We start from the raw sequence: 22,908 nt of genomic DNA on the forward strand, positions 1-22,908 counted from the left end.
TTTTTGCTCTATTTGGGGCCCCAAATATATAATGCGTGTTCGTAATATGCGAACCTCTCTGCTTACGTAAGATTTGCGATTTCTGAAAAGTTGGCAACACAAATGTTGCCAGATATATTTTTCTTTTGTTAAATTGTATGAAGACTTCAAACTGACGTAAGCAGAGTTGTCAAAAGGGTGGGTAATTTATTACGAACTTTGCATTATAGCGTCCGCCATTATGGCGCGTAAAAAGCTGGATAGACCTGCGGACTTAATCGCAGCGAGCCAAAACGACTGTCAAACTAGCGAGCCAAAACGAACATGATGAATATGGACCTGCGGACTCAATCGCAGCGAGCCAAAACAACTGTCAAACGAGCGAGCCAAAACGAACATGATGAATAATGTGTACAGGGGCGGACGAAGGCTGATTTGAGCTGCAGGCGAAGACTGATTTTGCCGCCCCCCCCCCCTCAAATTTTTATTTTATATGAAACGCATTTTCTATAGAATCGAAAATTTGATTATTCGATACACGGAGAACGAAACGAGGTTTTTGTAGCGGACTGGTTAGTGCAGCTCAACTGCGAATAAATTTATTCTAGCTTAAGGATCAATTTAAATGTTTCTCATTTATTTACAAATAACAAGTTTCTTCTATCACTTCCTCGTGTATGCACTTTCCTTTTTACTGTCTGCCTTTCCCAATACTAAATTTAGTGTAATGAATTTCCATAAACTTATTTATTTAATTTAGTTACTCACGAGTGTTGCTCTGAACGATTATAATTTTAAATACTGCCTGATATTAAACTAGTAGGTCGCAAACTTGCTCACAAATCTTTTCAATTCTCACGGGTGCGGGTTACAACTGCTCTAATTCAACTAGTCATCATATCTGACGGTTCTGTCTTGATGGTTGGGAGGCAAACGAGAGTGTAAAGCTGTCCGCGCAGAGACTGGCGATTTTGCTATATTCGCCAACGGAGTTCTTAAGGCTGCATGAGTTGCAACATTCTCCCCCCGGTGCATCTTGCGGCCCGTCAGGAGTGCACTCTCTTTCACATCTAATAAAGCCAGTTTCGTCATTGGGCGTCGTAGTTCACCTTTGGAGGTGCGCACAACTGCCTGTCGAATGTAACCTTCGCTGTCTTTTATCACCTGAACTATTCGGCCTCGTATCCACTCATTGCGTTTTGCCTCATCGGCAATCAAGACTAAGTCCCCTTCTTCGGCTGGACGGGTTTCGTCGAACCACTTTGTTTGTCTTCGGATTACTGGCAAATACTCTACCAGCCAACGGTTCCAAAACGTAGTAAGTTGGTTTTGAATTTGCTCCCACATTTCCATTAGGAGCTTTAGCTTAGATATCCCGGTAATTGATACTGGTTGTTTCACCCCTCCCGAGCACCCGAGTAAGAAGTGATTTGGCGTGAGAGCTTCGGACTCTTCAGAATCTAACGGTAGGTAGGTCAGAGGCCGTGAATTCACCAAGCTCTCTGCCTCCACGACTAAAGTCTGTAACCCCTCATCATTCAAATTCCCATCCGAATACGCTTCTTCCATTGCTGTTTTAACCGAACGAACCAAGCGCTCCCACGCGCCGCCCATGTGCGGGGCTGCCGGTGGAATGAAAGTCCTCTTAGTTGCCGCATTCGTGAAAGTTTCTGACAATCCTGCGTTTATCTGTTCGCGGAGCAAACGTTCTGCGCCTTGAAAGTTTGTCCCATTGTCGCTTAAGAATTCAACTGGCGATCCGCGGCGACTAACGAATCTCCTCACACACGCAATGCAGGAGGCTGTGGACAGGCCATATGCGATTTCCAAATGCACTGCACGCACGGTGAGGCAGGTAAAGAGGGCAATCCATCGTTTGACGCTTGATCGTTTAACTTTCACCGAGAGTGGGCCGAAATAGTCTATTCCGACGTAGCTGAACGGGCGTATATGGTGAGCCAACCGCGCTGTCGGTAGCGGAGCCATTATCGGCATCAGTGGTTTGGTTTTACGAATTTTGCAATGTTGGCACATCCTAGATACGGTTTTCACTAACCAAGTTTTTTTTGCTCTATTTGGGGCCCCAAACAATCCTGAATTTATTGGAAGTCGATTGGTTTTGTCTCCGCTTGGCGCATTGCAATTTAAATTTATATGGAGATTTGTATGGAAAAACCAACTTTTTTGCATTTTCCGTTCTAAAGAGCTCAAAATGGCTCAAACCATAGGTTTCATGGTAGGTTTTTTGATGCCAAACAACTTGGCCGAAGACACTAAAGAACTAGGGTGTGCCAAAAAAATACTAGAGCTGTTCAAAGTTGAGTATGTCGAAATTTATGTTGCAAATCATTTTTTCTGCCAACACTGCCAGTGTACCGGCGTCAGTCAGATTTCCATCAAAAGTAACCTCTGAAACACGTTGTAGATTCTATTTACGCCTAGAATCTTGACCTAAATTTGTTTGCTTGGTCCTGCTGAGTGTATAAACTCGTTACGACAAGGTTGTTCTGATGGGAATCCTACTGACGCCGGTACATTGGTAATGTTGGTAGAAAACAAGATTTTCTGCATTCAAATCGACATACTCAACTTTGAACATGTATAGCTCTTCTTAGGGACATTCTAGCTCTTCAGTGTCTTCTGCAAAGTTGTTGGGCATCTAAAATACTATACTTTAATATAATGTAGTGCATTTTTAGAGCATTATTGAGCTCTCTAGAAAGGTAAATGCAGAAAAGTAGGTTTTCCCATATGAATTTTCATACAAATTTGAAATGCAATGCGCCAAGCGGAGACAAAACCAATCGACTTCAGGTATGTTTAGGGTTGTTTGGGACCCCAAAAGGAACCAAAAAAACTTGGTCATGGAAAATCGATCACTTTTCCCCATCCTACTATATATATCCAGCTTTTCACGCACCATAATGGCGGTCGCTATAATGCGTGTTCGTAATATGCGAACCTCTCTGCTTACGTAAGATTTGCGATTTCTGAAAAGTTGGCAACACAAATGTTGCCAGATATATTTTTCTTTTGTTAAATTGTATGAAGACTTCAAACTGACGTAAGCAGAGTTGTCAAAAGGGTGGGTAATTTATTACGAACTTTGCATTATAGCGTCCGCCATTATGGCGCGTAAAAAGCTGGATAGACCTGCGGACTTAATCGCAGCGAGCAAAAACGACTGTCAAACTAGCGAGCCAAAACGAACATGATGAATATGGACCTGCGGACTCAATCGCAGCGAGCCAAAACAACTGTCAAACGAGCGAGCCAAAACGAACATGATGAATAATGTGTACAGGGGCGGACGAAGGCTGATTTGAGCTGCAGGCGAAGACTGATTTTGCCGCCCCCCCCCTCAAATTTTTATTTTATATGAAACGCATTTTCTATAGAATCGAAAATTTGATTAGACAGCATGTTCGATACACGGAGAACGAAACGAGGTTTTTGTAGCGGACTGGTTAGTGCAGCTCAACTGCGAATAAATTTATTCTAGCTTAAGGATCAATTTAAATGTTTCTAATTTATTTACAAATAACAAGTTTCTTCTATCACTTCCTCGTGTATGCACTTTCCTTTTTACTGTCTGCCTTTCCCTATACTAAATTTAGTGTAATGAATTTCCATAAACTTATTTATTTAATTTAGTTACTCACGAGTGTTGCTCTGAACGATTATAATTTTAAATACTGCCTGATATTAAACTAGTAGGTCGCAAACTTGCTCACAAATCTTTTCAATTCTCACGGGTGCGGGTTACAACTGCTCTAATTCAACTAGTCATCATATCTGACAGTTCTGTCTTGATGGTTGGGAGGCAAACGAGAGTGTAAAGCTGTCCGCGCAGAGACTGGCGATTTTGCTATATTCGCCAACGGAGTTCTTAAGGCTGCATGAGTTGCAACATTCTCCCCCCGGTGCATCTTGCGGCCCGTCAGGAGTGCACTCTCTTTCACATCTAATAAAGCCAGTTTCGTCATTGGGCGTCGTAGTTCACCTTTGGAGGTGCGCACAACTGCCTGTCGAATGTAACCTTCGCTGTCTTTTATCACCTGAACTATTCGGCCTCGTATCCACTCATTGCGTTTTGCCTCATCGGCAATCAAGACTAAGTCCCCTTCTTCGGCTGGACGGGTTTCGTCGAACCACTTTGTTTGTCTTCGGATTACTGGCAAATACTCTACCAGCCAACGGTTCCAAAACGTAGTAAGTTGGTTTTGAATTTGCTCCCACATTTCCATTAGCAGCTTTAGCTTAGATATCCCGGTAATTGATACTGGTTGTTTCACCCCTCCCGAGCACCCGAGTAAGAAGTGATTTGGCGTGAGAGCTTCGGACTCTTCAGAATCTAACGGTAGGTAGGTCAGAGGCCGTGAATTCACCAAGCTCTCTGCCTCCACGACTAAAGTCTGTAACCCCTCATCATTCAAATTCCCATCCGAATACGCTTCTTCCATTGCTGTTTTAACTGAACGAACCAAGCGCTCCCACGCGCCGCCCATGTGCGGGGCTGCCGGTGGAATGAAAGTCCTCTTAGTTGCCGCATTCGTGAAAGTTTCTGACAATCCTGCGTTTATCTGTTCGCGGAGCAAACGTTCTGCGCCTTGAAAGTTTGTCCCATTGTCGCTTAAGAATTCAACTGGCGATCCGCGGCGACTAACGAATCTCCTCACACACGCAATGCAGGAGGCTGTGGACAGGTCATATGCGATTTCCAAATGCACTGCACGCACGGTGAGGCAGGTAAAGAGGGCAATCCATCGTTTGACGCTTGATCGTTTAACTTTCACCGAGAGTGGGCCGAAATAGTCTATTCCGACGTAGCCATTATCGGCATCAGTGGTTTGGTTTTACGAATTTTGCAATGTTGGCACATCCTAGATACGGTTTTCACTAACACGCGGAGTCGCGGAATCATGTACATTTGTCGCATTTCATTTACGACTGTTTCGGAGTTAGCATGGCGAAGAATGCGATGATAGTAGTCGACTAGTAAGATTGTTACTGAGTGATCTTTTGGTAGCAGGATGGGGTACTTCATGTCGAACGGCAAATTTTTTGCCTTCCTCGCTCGGCTGCTTTGTCGTATCATGCCGTGCTCATCCATAACAGGCATGAACTGGTAGAGGCTACTGTCTTTGTGAATCGGTGTGCGTTGGTTTGGCGATGCAGACTCGTTTTGCTTTAAAAGCATTACTTCCTCCGTATATGCTTCATGCTGCACTAGCTTGAATATCGTATCTCTGGCCGTTTTGAGTTCGTTTTGCTGAAGATGTCCCGAGAGCTTCGAGCGATCGGACCGAGTGTTGTTCAAAAATCGGAGCGCGTAGCCCATGGCTCTGTGCATTCTCTCCCAGCGGCTGAATCGTTCATAACGAATAACATAGCAAATCGCTGTGTGAAGCATAACGAACGCTCTTGATTCTTCTGTCGTGGCTATGGAAGATTCCACGGTATGTGGCCACCTTTCTTCAGGCAGTCGCAGAAAATCTGGCCCCGAAAACCACTTACTCCCATCGCTGAAGTATGGGCCTTTTCCCCATTTGGTTGCTTCGTCCGCCGGGTTCAGTTTTGATGATACCAATCTCCATTCGGTTATATTCGATGAATCTAGGATTTTTCCAACACGATGAGCTACGAAGGGCCGATAATTTCGAGGATCTGCTCGGATCCATGACAACGCTGTTGTCGAATCGGTCCAGAAAAAGCGTCTGGTCATAATAACGCGGTGGTGCTCCTGAACGTGTCTCGCCAGCCGCGTTCCCAATTCGCAGCCCTCGAGCTCAAGCCTAGGAATAGACTTAGGTTTCACCGGAGCGACTTTAGCTTTGGCTGCCAGTAGAGCACACTCCGCTTTTCCGTTTTTTGTTACAACTCTGATATAAACCGCGCACGCGTAGGCTTTCTCACTGGCGTCGGTGAACACATGCATTTGTGCATCTTTATACGTTGCTGCAGTTGCTTGCTTAAAGTAACATCTGGGTATTCGTACAGTACTGATGAACTCGATCATCTGGTTCCATTTTTGCCAAAGATCAAAGGAAGCATCGTCAACTTCCTGATCCCATTCTGCCCCGGTTCGCCACAGGTTTTGTATCAGCACCTTACCGTGAACAACAAACGGAGCGAGCAACCCTAATGGGTCAAACAAAGTCATGAAACATCTTAATATCTGCCGCTTTGTTGGTCGACAGCCACTGGAGAGCAACATCTGTACCTCAGTGCTCATTTGCGTAGAAAAGCTGAGCTCGTCGGTGTGGGGTGTCCAAAGCAACCCTAAGACTCGTTCGATTAATTCACTACTCGTTGAAACTAAACTTTTGCAGGCCGCGGTGCCAACTTCCCCCAATTCTGCAAGCACACGACGGTTATTCGAGCGCCACCCACGCAAGACGAATCCTCCATTATGATGTATCAGACGCACTTCCTTTGCCACTTGTTGTGCTTCTGTTGAGCTCTCAAAACTGTCCAGATAATCATCAACGTAATGGCAATCAGTTATAGCGAGCGTCGCCCGAGGGAACTGGTTAGAATGGTTTTTCGCATTTAAATTTTTCACGTATTGTGCCGATGCCGGTGAGCAAGTGGATCCGAACGTTGCCACATCCATCAGATAGACCTCAGGTTTCTCTGTCGGAGTAGAGCGCCATAAAAAACGCTGTGAATTTTATCGGCCTCCCGAATGCGAATCTGGTGGAACATTTCTTTTATATCCGCACTGACAGCCACTTCAAACTGTCGAAAAAGAAAGAGAACACCGGGAAGCGAAGTCAACTGGTCGGGACCCTTGAGTAGTACAGAATTCAGTGAGACGCCATTGACTGTGGCAGCTGCGTCCCAAATGACGCGTGTTTTACCAGGTTTCTTGGCATTCGTTACTGCGCCCAACGGAAGATACCAGATTCTACGCGGATCAGCATTTGTCAGTTCTGCTGGGGTCGCCTTATGGGCATATCCCTTAGACTGGTACTCTGTAATTTGGAGATGGAGATTTTCCTTCAGATCTGGGCAGCGGTTCATTTTTCTCTCAAGGCATTCAAGCCGGCGGAGTGCCATAGGGTAACTATTCGGTAGAGTAAAGTCATCTTGCTTCCACAGTAATCCTGTTTCGAATCGATCCCCGACACGTTTTGTCGTAGTCTCCAAAATCATCTGTGCTCGCTCTTCTTCTTCTGATAGAACGGGCTTAGACTCTACACTGGCCTCCTCGGTTGCGGAAAACTGCTTCATAGCGTCATGTAGGTCCTGGTTCGAGACACTCTCACATACGTGAAAGCTGAACGCTTTGTCAATGCCAGCCCACAGTCTGCCGTATACGCACCAGCCGAGTCGTGTTTTAGCAACCACAGGACCAGCAGTTTTGCCTTCCTTCACCTTCAGCGGCACTGCCAGTTGCAGATTATCAACACCAATCAGGATTTTCGGCACAGCATCCTTATACCCCTTTATTGGCACGTTCTTTAAATATTTGAATCGTCTCGCTGCTGTTTCATGGTCGAAACTTTGACTGGGTAGGTTGAGACATCTCACGGTACGAGCTTCTGTCACCCTATGGCGGCGGTTTTGTCCTACACCTGCAATCTCGAAAGATACCTTCTCAGAGTCTTCCTCTCTTCTTGACGTGTTCCCCGTCCAGTGCAAGCACAACGGTTCCAGTGTACCTTTCAGTCCTATTTGCGTCGCAAGGTCACTATCTACGAGTGTAAGTGTGGATCCCTCGTCTAATAATGCATAAACACTAACTGCACCAGAAATACCGTACAAGGTAACCGGGATTATCCTAAGTAGAAAATTTGAGTCTAAATAACGGTGAGTGTGGTTTTCTGTTCTTGCTAGCTGGGACTCGGGAGGTGTTTTGTTGTAGCTGTGAAGAAGGGGATGATGACGATACGGACACCCGTCTATTCCGCACCGATGACTGCTTCGACAGGAGCGTCTGCCATGACTAAAAAGACAGTTTTGACAAAGTCCGAGAGATCGGACCTTTCTCCAACGCTCATCGGAATTAAGGCCTTCAAAGGCAATACACTCACAAATACGATGGCCAGACTTACTGCAAAACAGGCAGTTAAATAGCTTTACTTCTGGCGAACCCAACGAACTGTTGTCTGCTGGGACATGCGAATTTATATAGCCTTTCGGTCCTGGATTTTCTCTACCGGTAAACCTTTTCTCTTCGAGCTCCATAGAAACAACGCTCGACGCATCGCGCACGATGCCAGCCATGTATTCGCAGAATACGCTTAGATCGACATTTGCAATATTTCGTTTAAATCCCGCCCACATCAGTTTGTGATTCTCGGGTAACTTTTTAACTAGTTCCAGTAAGAGTGTTGGGTTGGAGAGATGAGCTTGCTCATTAGCTGCCACAATATGATCGCACAAGCCCTGTACCATCAGGCCATACTCGATGAGACCTTCAAGTTTTTCCGATTTAAGAATCGGCATTGATCTAACATCGCGCAGCATTGCATTTATTAACAACTCCGACGACCATACCGCATACGAAGCGTTTCAATAATATTTGGAACTGCCTGTGGCAGCACCAATCGGCTGCGGACCGTTTCCAGGGCCTACCCTTTCAAGCATCGTTGAAGCCGCAGCATATTCTCACCATTTGTGTATCCGCACGCGGCCGTCGTGTACTCATAATTAGAGATGAATATTGGCCAATCTGACGGGTTGCCAGAAAAAATAGGAAGATCGCGCCCTAATGACTGTCGGGCTGAAAGTTGTTGCGATGTTAGAACGACAGACGCGTTCTGCTGTTGGATCGGGTGCAGGGGACGGGGTAAAGAATTTGATTTACTGGGGCTCGCAGCCCGCTTAGAGCGCGCGGTGTTAATACGCTGCTGCTCTAAATTCTGTTGCAATAATTCTATTTTATTAGTCATGGAGGAAATTACGTTCAATACCTGGTCGCCATTTCTATGCGAATTATTGGCATGACGGTGCTTCGGGATAGTACCAGTTGATTTTACTTGAGAATGTGTTACCTGCATTTGCGATAACATCGCCTTACATTGCTCAAGTTGCTTGCGCAACTGGTCTAATACTTCCTGAGATGGGATTGACTGGACTTCAGAAACTGCCAGCTTCTCTTCTGCTCTTGTCAGTGGGTCGGATGTACCATTTTACACCGGTGTACTCGCCGCCTGTATTAGCGGTTCCTGCACAATCTGAGAGGCTGCTGGTGGTTCAACACTGTTTCCCACCGCGCCTTCTTCTGCACCTAACCACTCATTCACACGCTTCAAAGCACTTATGCGGCTCCTTTGACTCCTATTCTCGTCAGCCAGGGTTGCATCCAAAAGCAGCTTCTGCTCATCAAGGAATTTTTGTTGTAGTTTTATTTCCATACGTTGTTTTTCCAGTTCCAAGTGTTGTTTTTCTATCTCCTGCTTCTCTCTCAATAGATACATCGATTCCTCCAATTGAGACGCACGGCCAGATGCGATACTTCTTGATGTGACACTCGGAACGGCAGAACAATTGACGCACGTCCACGCGCGTTCGCTTATAGAATCGGTAACTCCTGCACAGGAATAATGCCACCATGCATCGCAGGCATCGCACTGTACAACGTTGTCGGCGGAGTCCGGTCGCTTGCAGGCAACACAATTGTTCTCTTCATTATTGAGGTTAGAGGAAGGCGGAGTGCGCGCCGTCGGCATCGTTGTTATTTTTGAGGTTGTTCGATACACGGAGAACGAAACGAGGTTTTTGTAGCGGACTGGTTAGTGCAGCTCAACTGCGAATAAATTTATTCTAGCTTAAGGATCAATTTAAATGTTTCTAATTTACTTACAAATAACAAGTTTCTTCTATCACTTCCTCGTGTATGCACTTTCCTTTTTACTGTCTGCCTTTCCCAATACTAAATTTAGTGTAATGAATTTCCATAAACTTATTTATTTAATTTAGTTACTCACGAGTGTTGCTCTGAACGATTATAATTTTAAATACTGCCTGATATTAAACTAGTAGGTCGCAAACTTGCTCACAAATCTTTTCAATTCTCACGGGTGCGGGTTACAACTGCTCTAATTCAACTAGTCATCATATCTGACGGTTCTGTCTTGATGGTTGGGAGGCAAACGAGAGTGTAAAGCTGTCCGCGCAGAGACTGGCGATTTTGCTATATTAATTAATTAATTTATTTCGTCAAGCAAATGTAGACTACAGTTATAATAATACAATGCTTTCTTATATTCTATACATTATTTCCAGTAGTTAGTCGTTTTTTTATTTGATTTCTGCCCATGGTGATGTCGATATTTTCGCAGTGCTGGTTATAGTGACGCATCATGCGATTTATTGGGCCATTTTTTGAGTAGTTTGTTCTGTGAGAATTTTCCGAAAATATTTTACGATTTCTTAATTGACGACTGGGTGCATAAAAATTTAGTTGTGATAATAATTGAGTAGATTGCACGCGTTGAGAAATAATGTCATTGATAAAATAAAGCATTGAAAGATCGCGGCGTTCTTTAAGTGCTTGTATGTCTATGAGCATGCAGCGTGCTTCATATGATGGCAAGGGAAATGATGTCCAATTTAGCTTACGAAGCGCGTACAAAAGAAATTGTTTTTGGACAGATTCAATGCGTTCTTCATGTGTGGCAATATAGGGATTCCATACAATGCTACAATATTCCAGAATTGGTCGGACGTATGTAATATATAATAGTTTGATTGTATATGGGTCTTGAAAATTGTGGCCGAAGCGTTTTATAAAGCCCAGCATACTATTTGCTTTGTTGATAATTGTATTATAATGTTCTATGAATGTGAGTTTGGAGTCTAAGATTACGCCTAGGTCCCTAACGATTTTGCATTTTTCTACTGGTTGGTTTCCTAAGAAAATGTTTGTTGGTGGTGTTACTGTTTTTCTGCTAAAGGCTATTGAATTACATTTTTTAATGTTGAGTTGTAATAGGCTTTTGTTGCACCAAGTGTAGAATACATTAATTTCGTTCTGGAATATTTCGAAGTCTTCTGCATTGGTTATTTCTATAAAGAGCTTCATGTCATCAGCATATACAAGCACATGTATTGACTTAAGAAGAAAGGAAATGTCATTTACGTATAATATAAAAAGAAGAGGGCCCAGGTGGGAACCTTGAGGAACCCCAGAAGTTACTTCTATTGGGTTTGAAAAGGAATTTTGAAAGCGGACTATTTGTGTTCGTTTTGTTAAGTATGACTGCAGCCATTCCAAAAATTTTGTTTCAGTTCCGTATTTTTCGAGCTTGAAGAGTAATAATGGTATGTCGATTCTGTCAAATGCCTTGCTAAAGTCCGTATAAAGAGCTTCTACGTGGTTACCGTTGTCCATTACAGTCAGAGTGAAAGTTATGAATTCCAAAAGATTTGTGGTAGTTGATCGGCCTTTGTAAAAGCCGTGCTGTTGAGTTGTAATTTGGTGTTTTACTTGTTGAAAGATTTTTTCATTAATTATTGATTCAAATAATTTTGGAATGCATGAAATAATGGCAATTCCACGATAATTACGAATGTCAGATTTAGCGCCAGATTTGAAAATTGGCACTAAATATGAGGTTTTCCAGAGTTCTGGGAAAATTCCATTCTTCAGGGACATGTTAAAAAGGTGTTGTAATGGTGTAGATAGTTCTTCTGCCAAATTTTTGAGAAAAATTGGAGCTATTCTGTCAGGTCCAGGACCTTTCGTAGCGTCTAAATTTTTAAGTGCGTTTTGAATTTCGAATTCAGATATTTGATTGACAGATAAAGAATTCGAAAATTCAGGAAAATACGAGAAGTATTCGCGGTCGCGATCTGTTTCTTCATATTTGGTGTAAATTTCTTGAAAAAAAGTGGCAAAAAGACTACATATTTCATTACTAGTTTGTCCTACATTACTGTCAAGATGCATTCGTGATGGAAAGTTGTTACTTTTTAATTTGGTTTTTACGTAATTAAAGAAGTTCTTAGGGCAAGACTTGATTTGATATTCGATTTTACGATTATGTTCTTCATGTGCAATTTTAATGGCTGCGTCAAGTTGACAGCAAATTTCTTGGTAATTTTGAAGATTTTCGCTATTGCTGTCTTTTTTGTATATTTTATGTGCTTTTTGTTTTCTATTTTTTAGGTTCTTCAATTGTGGATTAAACCACACTGGATATTTGTTGGTGTTCGTTCGTCTTCTTTTCTTTAGAGGTACATTTTCTGATATAATTTGATTAATTATTTCATAAAATTTTGATACTTCTACGTTGACATTTCCTTCTTTACAAATTATACTACGCCAATTTATTATGCGAAGTCTACGTTTGACTTGTTCGAAGTCAGTTTTGTGGTATTCCGGTACATCCTCGTACTCGCAGTCGCTGGGGTACGAAGTGTTATTCATTACTATTGAATATTCAATTGCTGTGTGGAATGCTTCATTTTTCCAGATGGGAGTCAATGATGCATCTACACAGAAGTCTTCAGTGCAGTTTGTGAATAATAGGTCTAAATAAGCATTTTGTTTGTTTTTGACATGATTGATTTGATATAGACCGAGTTCTGAGGATTTGCCAAAAAGATACTGCAGTGTTTCGTTTTCGCCTACGACTGGGAGTAAGATAGATAAAATATAGATAGATAGATATATTCGCCAACGGAGTTCTTAAGGCTGCATGAGTTGCAACACAGCATGTGTTGTGTTAACAATTCAAAAATGAACATTTCATGCTTTCAATGTTGAAAATTTTTTTATCGTTTCCGACATATCAATTTCTTGAAGCACCTGTCTTTCTATCGATATTATCGCCAAGCCACACAAACGTTCTTGCGACATGGTCGATCGTAGTTACGTCTTTATAAGTTCTAATTTTGAGAAACTTCTCTCGCCACTTGTTACTTACTTAATTTACTTATAAGGCGACAGACCGATTATCAATTCAGTGCCGAATCCAGAATACGTCGCCATGTCACTCGGTCTTGGGCTGCTATACTCCAATCGCCCCTAACACCTATTTCGCGTGCATTCTCGTCGACAGCACACATCCAACGAGTGCGGGGTCTACCCCGAAGTCGACGACCTCTATCGGGATTCCTGCTAAATATAGCCTTCGCTTGACGCCCATCCGGCATTCTCGCTACATGCCCAGCCCACTGAAGCCTGTCGTGTTTTATCCGCTTGACTATATCCGCCGACTTGTATGCCTGGTACACTTCATGGTTCATGCGTCTGCGCCAAACACCATTTTCTAGTTTGCCGCCAAGGATTGAACGCAAAATCCTACGCTCAAAAACACCAAGAGCTCACCGATCGGCCTCTTTCAGCGTCCATGATTCATGGCCGTAGAGAGCCACCGGAAGAATCAGTGTTTTATAGAGTGCAAGTTTAGTACGGATTTGCAGACTGCGGGACCTTAGCTGGTTACGTAGTCCGTAAAAGGCCCTGTTTGCGGCTGCTATCCGCCTCTTTATCTCACGGCTAACCTCGTTGTCACATGTCACTAATGTTCCCAGGTAAATAAATCCGTCGACTACTTCAAATGTTTTCCCATCTAGCACCACCGCAGCACCAACCTCCAACGGACTACCACGCACTCTGCCAGCCACCATGTATTTCGTTTAGGCAGAGTTTGTGACAAGCCCCAATCTCGCAGCTTCTTGCCTGAGAGGTCCGAAGGCCTCTTCCACTGCTCTACGATTAATACCAATAATGTCGATATCATTCGCAAAACCTAGAAGCATGTGCGATTTCGTAATGATGGTGCCGCTTCTCTGCACACCAGCCCTCTGTATAGCACCTTCCAATGCGATGTTGAACAATAAGTTCGACAGCCCATCACCCTGCTTCAAACCATCTAACGTCACGAAAGGGTCCGATATCGCACCGGTTATCCTGACGCTTGATGTAAAACCTTCAAGGGTGGCACGTATCAGACTAATCAGCTTTGTTGGGAAGCCATGTTCGAGCATGATCCGCCATAACTCATTTCTCTTAACTGAATCGTACGCTGCCCTGAAGTCTATGAACAGATGGTGCGTCTGCAAGTTGAGTTCTCGAAATTTTATCGAGGATTTGTCGCAAGGTAAACATTTGGTCCGTCGTGGAGCGTCCCCCTCGAAAACCGCATTGGTACTCGCCAACAAAGGTCTCCTGCAACGGCCTCAGCCTGTGGAACAGGATGCGGGAGAGAATTTTGTACACGGTATTGAGAAGAGTTATGCCCCGATAATTGCTACAGTCCAGGCGATGACCTTTTTTGTAGATCGGGCATATGAGACCCTCCAACCAGTCCGAGGGCAATTCTTCATCAGACCACGCTCTCAGTATGATCCGATGGATGGCACGATACAGCTGTTCGCTCCCGACTTTGAAGAGTTCGGCGGGAATGCCGTCCTTCCCAGCTGCCTTGCAGTTTCTCAGCTCTTCCACTGCTTTCTTCACCTCGTCCATGGATGGTGGATCCACAGCTTGACCATCATCCTCAATAGTCATCCTGCTCCTTTCGACTCCACTGTTTCCCTCACCGTTCAACAGCACACTGAAGTGTTCCTTATAACGCCTGGCCACCTCTGTTTTATCGGTTATCAGGTTCCCCTCCCTATCGTTGCACATGACAGGAGCTGACACGTTTCGATTCCTAATTCCGTTGACCTTCTTGTAGAAGCTCCTCGCATCGTGCCTGGAGAAGCAACCTTCCGCCTCCGCAAGAAGACGCTCCCAATGCTGTCGTTAATTCCGGCGATGGAGTCTCTTTTCAGCGGCTCTGGCATCTCGATATCTACCCACGCTCTGGCGAGTCACAGCCGTGGCCAACATGTGACCCCTGGCGCGGTTCTTCTCCTCCGTCACTCGCTGGCACTCAGCGTCAAACCACTCATTGGACGCAGCTGCCGCAGTTGTACCCAACACTTCTCGCGCTGTAGTGCTGATCGAGCTGTGGATGTGTCTCCTGCGCTTTCATTGTATGCCTTTTCCAGGAGCTCAAAGAACACCACTTGTTACACTTATGGGTAAAGTGAGTAAAATTCTCAAAGATACAAAAACATTTGAAAAAGTATCAATCAGTTGATTTTTTGTGATGTAGTTTAACGCATTCATTGGAGTCGTCTCAGCTGGCAATAAGGTGATAAACTAACAAGTTCTTGGTGCATTTCATGTCCATCGATGTCACACTCTTTCTTGTGTGTGAGGATTTTCTGTAAATGTAGACAACTTTTCTCTAACTGATCAGTACTACAACCCATTAAACTGTGAATATCATACAAGAAGCTGAAATTGTCACTGTGATTTTTCATTAACTGGAATCGATCATCGAACGATGCAATAGCTACATCCAATACAGAATAGAAGAAATTCACTTTGAAAGAGAGTTTTTTCGATGTAATCGGTTCATCTGACTGTTCGTATGCAAACTGTTTCTTTATCATTCTCGGCCGAACTCGTGTTTCTGTTTGAAACTCCGGATTTACTTCTAAAGCATCAGTAATGACGCTATTCAAACCTTCATTTCTCATATTATCCAAAAAGTTTTAAACGCTGCCTATCAAGTCTATAGTGTTTTCGAGACTGCTATTTATTTTTTGAAGGTACTTACTCACTAAATTGATTTTGAACAAAATTGAATGCCAAGCTACTAAACTGCATAAGAATTTGATTTTTTTAATTTTTTTTGCTAGGCTTTTTGCAGTATTTCTTGCAAACGCATCTTGCTTCAGATCCTCGATTGCTTCATATAGGGCATAATAAATTTCGCCTATATTAAACCTCAAGGGAGTGACAGCATCAATTCGACCTTCCCAACGCGTTCCACTCAGAGGCTTTACCGTAAGAGAAGTAATGTGTTTTTTGAACGATGAGTTGAAGCAGAAAAGAAGTTGAAAATTTCTTGCACGACACTAAAAAAGTCTACTGCATCAAAACATGACTTGGCACCATCGCTAACAACAAGATTGGTTGCTGCATGGAACGGATTGATTTTTACAAAAAAAGTTTAAGATAATTAGTTTAAGAGATTATGACAGATCTCGACGTTTCATGCATTTATAAGACCATTTTTTTCAATATCGAACATTTTACGAACTACCTGTGCATTTTTTATCGGCCGAAAAAGTGAAATTTTGACCGCTTCGAGGCACCACTTTTCGAAGTCCGACTGAGCTGAAATTTTGCAAGAAGACTGTGGCATGTGCAGTGTTAGTACAACGTTAGTACATGCAAATGTGGATGGTCGCGTCGCACGTGAATAGAAATCCTGCTAGAGAGAGAAAAAATTTCCTCGTCGCTTAAAAAATAAACACACGCATTAGCCGTCTGTTTGCCGCCCCTCGATGATTAACGAGCAGGCGACCGCCTGCTTCGCCTACGCGTTAATCCGCCCCTGAATGTGTATTAAACAAATCACAATAATAGAAAAAACTAGTGAACCTGTATGTTAGAGAATCGCCGAGACACTCACCGTTAAGGCAACTGTCAACATCAAAACGATTAACGGCAATGAAAAATTATACAGCTCGCCCGTTTTGATGTTGACAGTTGCCTTAACGGTGAGTGTCTCGGCGATTCTCTAACATCAGGTTCACTTTAAAAAACCAGCGTTGCTAGGGTTGCTGCCATTCACTCATCAGGTCTATATATAGTGCCTATAGTCGATACTCACTACCGGCCGTCAGTGCACAGTGCACAGTGCACAGTGCAGGACACTCGCCCTGAACCTGAGCCGCTCGTTTTATGCGGCTTTGCCAACGTGTGCGCAGTTGTCGGTTGGCCCGTACCGTGAAGGGCAAACTACTCGAAATTACGACGTTCCCGCGGCGTCAATAACCCCGGGAGAATTAACCAAAACGAACGGGTAATTCGACGGTGGCGGTTTCCGGCTATTGCGGTAGCAGATAGCAGTGAGTCATATAGCGAATTTCTTTATTCACAGGGCCCACCTGGGGCTCTCTGGCATCTCTTTCTTGCATCATAAATCGCAATATCGGTTCTTTTTTCTTGCGTAGATTTCCACGCACAATAATCATGTTAGCGTACTTCTATTATTAAACTTGCGCTTTTCTGGATTTAAGGCTTTGGTAACAATTTCGAACAAACTTCATCACGGTCGAATGTCTGTTGTGAGATGCAGGATTGTAGAATTTTTGCAACTGCACGAAACCCCGAAAAATCTGCCTCACAGGTTAAGCTCTCGCACACATTTTTAGAAAATCTGAGTGCGCATATATATATATATATATATATATATATATATATATATATATATATATATATATATATATATATATATATATATATATATATATATATATATATATATATATATATATATATATATATATATAAACTCAAAATTCCGAAGAAACTTTTATACAACAGCAAATTGAAAAATAACACAGCCTCAGAAATTTGTGTTTTACAGACAAATTTGCAAATTCAGTATTCCTGATATTACTCAAAACTTCGTTTGAGTCATGCATGCGTTACAGCTAAAAGATAGTTACACCCTATCAAAAAACGACGCATGTGCGTGTTCTCTGTTTTGAGTGTAGTATTCGTTTCTCCCTCTCAGGTACTGACTAGGCTAATGCAAATATGAACTGATCGATTCGTTATCATGTTCCGGCCATTCGAAAACATCAACGAATCAATATTAATCAAAAAGTCATTGGATTTGTTTAAAACATTTTGCATTTAACGACGACTCTGATTTTATTCATATGCAATCGGTTCCACGTTACCAGGGGTCTGACGTTTAATGAGTATCCCGTATCCAAAATGTTAATGCAATGTGGCGACATTTGTTCAGTAAACAACTTGGAAACCATGATTTTTCTCGAGGACAGTGCAGTTCCAACATTAAGATATATCACCGTGTAAATGGTGTTACCAAAATTATCACGATAATGATTGTCATTAATGGCAAATTTTGTCGTGTCTAGCTATGTCAGTGGTACCGCAACGTCAGTGGTACCACAATGTCAGTGGTACCGCTATAAAATTTGGTAACGTGATTATTATATCGGATTTGACGTTTATAGCATAGCCCTGCACGTTACTGGTACCAGCGTCTGTGAATTCTGTTGCAACGAACTTCGCTATAGATCATTGCACACGAAAAATAACCTCACTTTTCTGACACTTCCCACGGGTTTGTTTACAAGGTATTCTATTCACTTTTTATGTGATCGGAGTGAAAATGAATGATACGAGTACGAAAAAGATGGAAAAACTCTCCGCCTATGCGAACTCGTTACTGTGATCTTTTGGTTTATTCTTGGAAACGCAATTTTCAACATGAAACTTCCACTTTTTCATTCGAGCCGAAAATTTTTCTATGTAAACAAACCCGCGATAACTGTCAAATCTCTTTCTTCTTCTTGTTTTGTGACGTCATGGTGCAATGATCTATTGGCTGTTTCGGTTGCTGACGGTGATTACGGATGCACGAGCCTTTGATACGCACCGACTCGCGAAAGTAACCAGCGGTTTTTTGAGTGCCCCAAAACTGATCGTTCGCCCAAAACCGAAATCTACTGAAACACTACGATTTTGTGTGTATTATACATATTTTGATTTCGATCTCTGTCAATGTATTCATTACGCAACTGTTGCGTTATCCTTTTGACACATTTGTTGTGCAAAGTCAGAGCATTTAATGTGCGCTTTAAGACTACACAGTACACATCGCCTGATGTAAGCATGAACTTTTGCGTGTATATAGCTTGGATATGTAAGATATGCAAGTCACATACTCTCAATAGTGATGTTACCAATAAAACCTAAATTAATCCACCTAGCGGTCAGACCCAGCCTTTCTCATTCAAACTTTTATTTGTAAAAATAGATTTACATGAACGCTTCCATCCAATAAATGTATATTCACTCTTAAAAAATATTGATGTTGTAATCTATACATATAAAAATGCAATCCGGTCTGTCTGTCTGTCTGATCCATATAGGCTCGAAAATTACCGAACCGATCGGCGTGAAAACTTGTTTGTAGGGGTTTTTGGTGCCTATAAAGGTTCCTATGATAGTCCCTTTTCTGGAAGGGAGGGGTCCCATACAAATGAAACATAAATTTCTGCACAACTCAAGAACAAACCAAGCAAATGAAACCGAATTTGGCATGTAGATGTTTTAAGGGATAAAACATATGTCCATAATGTTTTGACACCCTTCTCTTTCGGAAGGGAGGGATGGCATACAAATGAAACACAAATTTCTGCACATCTCGAGAGCTAACCAACTAAATGGAACCAAATTTGGCAGGTGAATGTTTTAGTGGTAACAAATATGTTCCATAATCGACCTCAGGCAACATTTTGGATTGTAAGATGGCAACTTCCGGTTTCTGGAAATCAGCCTGAAATGGACGATTCCCATTAAATATGAGTAGCTTCGGAACCAGAAACATGCACAGAAGCTAAAAATTGATCACAGACACAATCTTGAATTTTAAGATGGTGACTTCCGGTGTCTGGCGAGCAGCCGGAAATGACCAAATACCATTCAATATGAATGTTTTCGGAACCAGAATTACGCCCAGATGACAGAAATTGATTTCACAGGCAATTTTAAAGTTCAAAATGACGACTTTCGGTTTTGAAAAACAGCCCAAAGTGACCAAATACCACCCAATATGAGTATCTCCGGAGCCAGAATGTTGCAAGAACACCACTATGAATTGTAGGATGGCAACTTCTGGTTTCTGGGAAACAGCCAAAACTGGCCGATTTTCGTCTGACATGCGTATCTCCGGATCTAGAATGATACACAGCAGCTGAAATCGACCACACACCCCATTTTGGATTCTATGTTGGTGACTTCCGGTTCCTGGGAAACAGCCGAAAATGATCGAATAGCACCCAATATGGGTGTTTCTTCCACCAGAACGACGCTCAGAGGCTAGAAATTATCTTAAATACCATTTTGAAATCCAAGATGGCGACTTCCGGTTTGTGAAAAACAGCCTAAAATAACCAAATACCATCCAATATGGGTATTTCCGGAATTGTTATGACGTACTGAAGCCACAAATCGACCTCAGACAACAGTTTTAATTGTAAGATGGCGAATTCCGGTGACTAGAAAACAGCCGAAAATGACCAAATACCACCCAATATGAGCGTTTCTTTGACCAGATTGACGCACGGAGGCCAGAATTTGTTCCCAAATGCCATTTTAAAATCCAAGATGGCGACTTCCGGTTTGTGAAAAATAGCCTAAAATAACCAAATACCATCCAATATGAGTATCTCTGGAACTAGAATGATGCAATGAGCTAACAATTGACCTCAGGCACCATTTTGAATTGCTGAATGGCAACTTTTAGGAAACAGTCGAAAATGACCGAATAATACTCAATATGAATATTTCCGTAATCGAGATGATGCATAGAAACCAAACATTGACCCTGGAAACCATTTTGAATTTAAAGACGAGCACTTTTAGTTTCTGGAAAACAACCAAAATAATTAAATACCTCCCAATATGGGTATTTCTGGTGTCAGATTGATGCCAGAAAATCTGCTAAAAATGACCGAATACCACCCAATATGAAAATATTCAGAATTAAGGCGATGTACAGAAGCCAAAAGTCGAGGATATTGTCATTTCGATAAACTCAATCATTTCAAACGATTTGTTATTTGACTTTGATCATACCCTATGGCCGATTCGTCGTGCATTTGCAGACTTTTAACACATCGAAAGGAATCAATGAATTTGGAACATTCAAATAGTACGATACCACATTTAAATTATGTTGAGGCTACATATATCGATCAAAGCAGGTATAGTTTTAAATAGTCTTTGAATTTCTTTTCTTTCCATGACTTTTGAGCCACATATCAAATCGAGAGATGACTCGTTCGTATGACACTAGTTATGTTCAAATAAGTCATGTAGTCTTTGAGATAATAGACTTTAGTTGTTTTATTAACAATTTAATACATAACGGTTGCTTAAGTTCGATTATAATCAAATGAAATGGGAACGTATAGGGCAGCCAAACTTTGAAATTACGTGTTCAATCATAATTCATCAGTTACCCCTTAGCCTGCTCATCTGATAATAATATTGATGATATTGATCAAATAGGTTGTGTAGTTTCTGAGATAATGAAGTTTCGTGATTTTCACATTTCGACACATTACAGATAAAGTTACAGTCCGATTATAGTAAAATTCAATAGGGTGTTATGAGGCAGCTAGACCTCTCATTTGACACTAATTTAGTGAAAATCGGTTCAGCCATCTCTGAGAAAAGTGAGTGAGTCCAAGTAGTCTTCAAAATATGTTCCTTTTCATAGCTGGATTTCACATTTTTAAACATAACAGGCAAAGTAATAGTCCGATTGCAAAACAAATCAATAGGGTCTTATGGAGCAACTAGACCTTCCATTTGATACTGATTTTATGAAAATCTGTTCAGCCATCTCTGAGAAACATGAATGAGATTAAACAGTCTTCAGACCACGTTTCTTTTCATAACTTTTGAATCACAAGTTCAATCTTCATAAAATTCAAAAGTTGAGGGTTCTTAAGGTAGCCCGTTCATTAGAAATTTATTTTGTTCAAATCGGTTGTGTAGTTTTTGAGATAATGATGTTTCATGATTTTTACATTTTGATACATAACCTCTCAACTAAAAATCCGATTACAATAAAATTCAATTGGGTCTTATGGAACAACAAGACCTTTCATTTGCAATTAATTTCATGAAAATCGGTCCAGCCATCTCTGAGAAAAGTGAGTGAGAATAAAAATCTGCACATACACACACACACACACACACATACACACACACATACAGAAAATTCTCAGCTCGTCGAGCTGAGTCGAGTGATATATGCCATTCGGCCCTTAGGAGCACTTTTATACTTTCGGTTTTGCAAGTGATTGCTATACCTTTCTAGGAGAAAGCCAAAAAGCCTGCGCAATATCACAATAGATCAAATGTTTCTAGTCGCAGTGATGAGTCCATACAAAGAAAAAATGTTCGTAGCATACTGTTTTGTATAGTTTGAGCAACAGTTCTAAACGAAATGTTATTTACGATTTTTTTTCTATATTCGTGGATAATAATTAGGTCAGCGAGTTACTATTGAATTATATTTTCCAATATATTTTTCTTATCGTTCTATCAAATCCTTTCTGCACGCGAGTGCATACATTTTGTGCGGATAGTTGACCTATACAGTATTTTTGTCACTCACTTTTTGCTCATCTGACAAAATAGTAGCAAATAGGTGTTGCCGTGCTAAAATAAGTTTTTAATTGAATTCTGTTGACAAATAAGCTGAAAAGTGTCACTACTGAAGGAGTATCAACAAAAAAGCCACATCGGCCAGATGGTGTCATTAATGCGAGACGAAAAAGTGGCATATTCTTGGCTAGTCGCATTATCCGCATGACACCACTTTGTCATTGCATCCGGGGGGTTACACTCGATAAAAACCAAAATAAATGAAGCACAATTTTTGAGTTTCGAGGGGTAGGCATCGAAGTTCGCCTTGCAAATTATTCCAGGGAAGCTGATGGTTGTTTTTGTTTGTTATATATTCTCATATATTTATTAGTTATACTTTTTTCAAAACCGTCCCAAACAATCGTCGCAAGCTCAAAAAACCGAATTACTTTTTTGGTTTAAGCTATTGAGGTTTGCAATAAACTTTTGCAAAACTTTGAGATGAATTTGTAATTACTGATTTTTCAAATATTACGGAAAGTATAAGATGTTTTCAAGAACATTCGTTTGGATTTTGATATCTGAGTAACAAATTTCGAATGAACATTTACATTTCGAGTCAGAACTTAATTTTCTGTTAACTAACTAACATTTTTTCGGTAGAAATTTGATCACGTTGACTGCCGTGTTAGACCAGCGCTGTACCACTGGGTGTTTTAATAATGCATTAGTCTAAAAAAATCCAAGTTTGTTCCGCTCATTCT

The 22,908-nt window shown here is 41.7% G+C and overlaps 2 protein-coding genes across 2 annotated transcripts; both read right to left on the reverse strand.

Annotated features, from left to right (window-relative positions):
• Positions 1 to 649: 649 nt before the first annotated feature.
• LOC129732012 (uncharacterized) lies at positions 650 to 1,981 on the reverse strand. The gene is made up of 2 exons (XM_055692461.1): positions 748 to 1,981; positions 650 to 692 (listed from the first exon to the last, which is right to left on the reverse strand). Exon 1 carries the CDS (start codon positions 1,972 to 1,974, stop codon positions 868 to 870), a length of 1,107 nt encoding a protein of 368 aa, XP_055548436.1. The 5' UTR covers positions 1,975 to 1,981; the 3' UTR covers positions 650 to 692; positions 748 to 867.
• A 1,780-nt stretch (positions 1,982 to 3,761) lies between these two features.
• LOC129728875 (uncharacterized) lies at positions 3,762 to 8,433 on the reverse strand. The gene is made up of 3 exons (XM_055687343.1): positions 6,705 to 8,433; positions 4,840 to 6,615; positions 3,762 to 4,795 (listed from the first exon to the last, which is right to left on the reverse strand). Exons 1-3 carry the CDS (start codon positions 8,431 to 8,433, stop codon positions 3,762 to 3,764), a joined length of 4,539 nt encoding a protein of 1,512 aa, XP_055543318.1.
• Between the last annotated feature and the right edge of the window lie 14,475 nt (positions 8,434 to 22,908).

Source organism: Wyeomyia smithii, chromosome 3 (assembly GCF_029784165.1).
Source record: "Wyeomyia smithii strain HCP4-BCI-WySm-NY-G18 chromosome 3, ASM2978416v1, whole genome shotgun sequence".
NCBI classification, from domain to species: Eukaryota; Metazoa; Arthropoda; class Insecta; order Diptera; family Culicidae; genus Wyeomyia; species Wyeomyia smithii.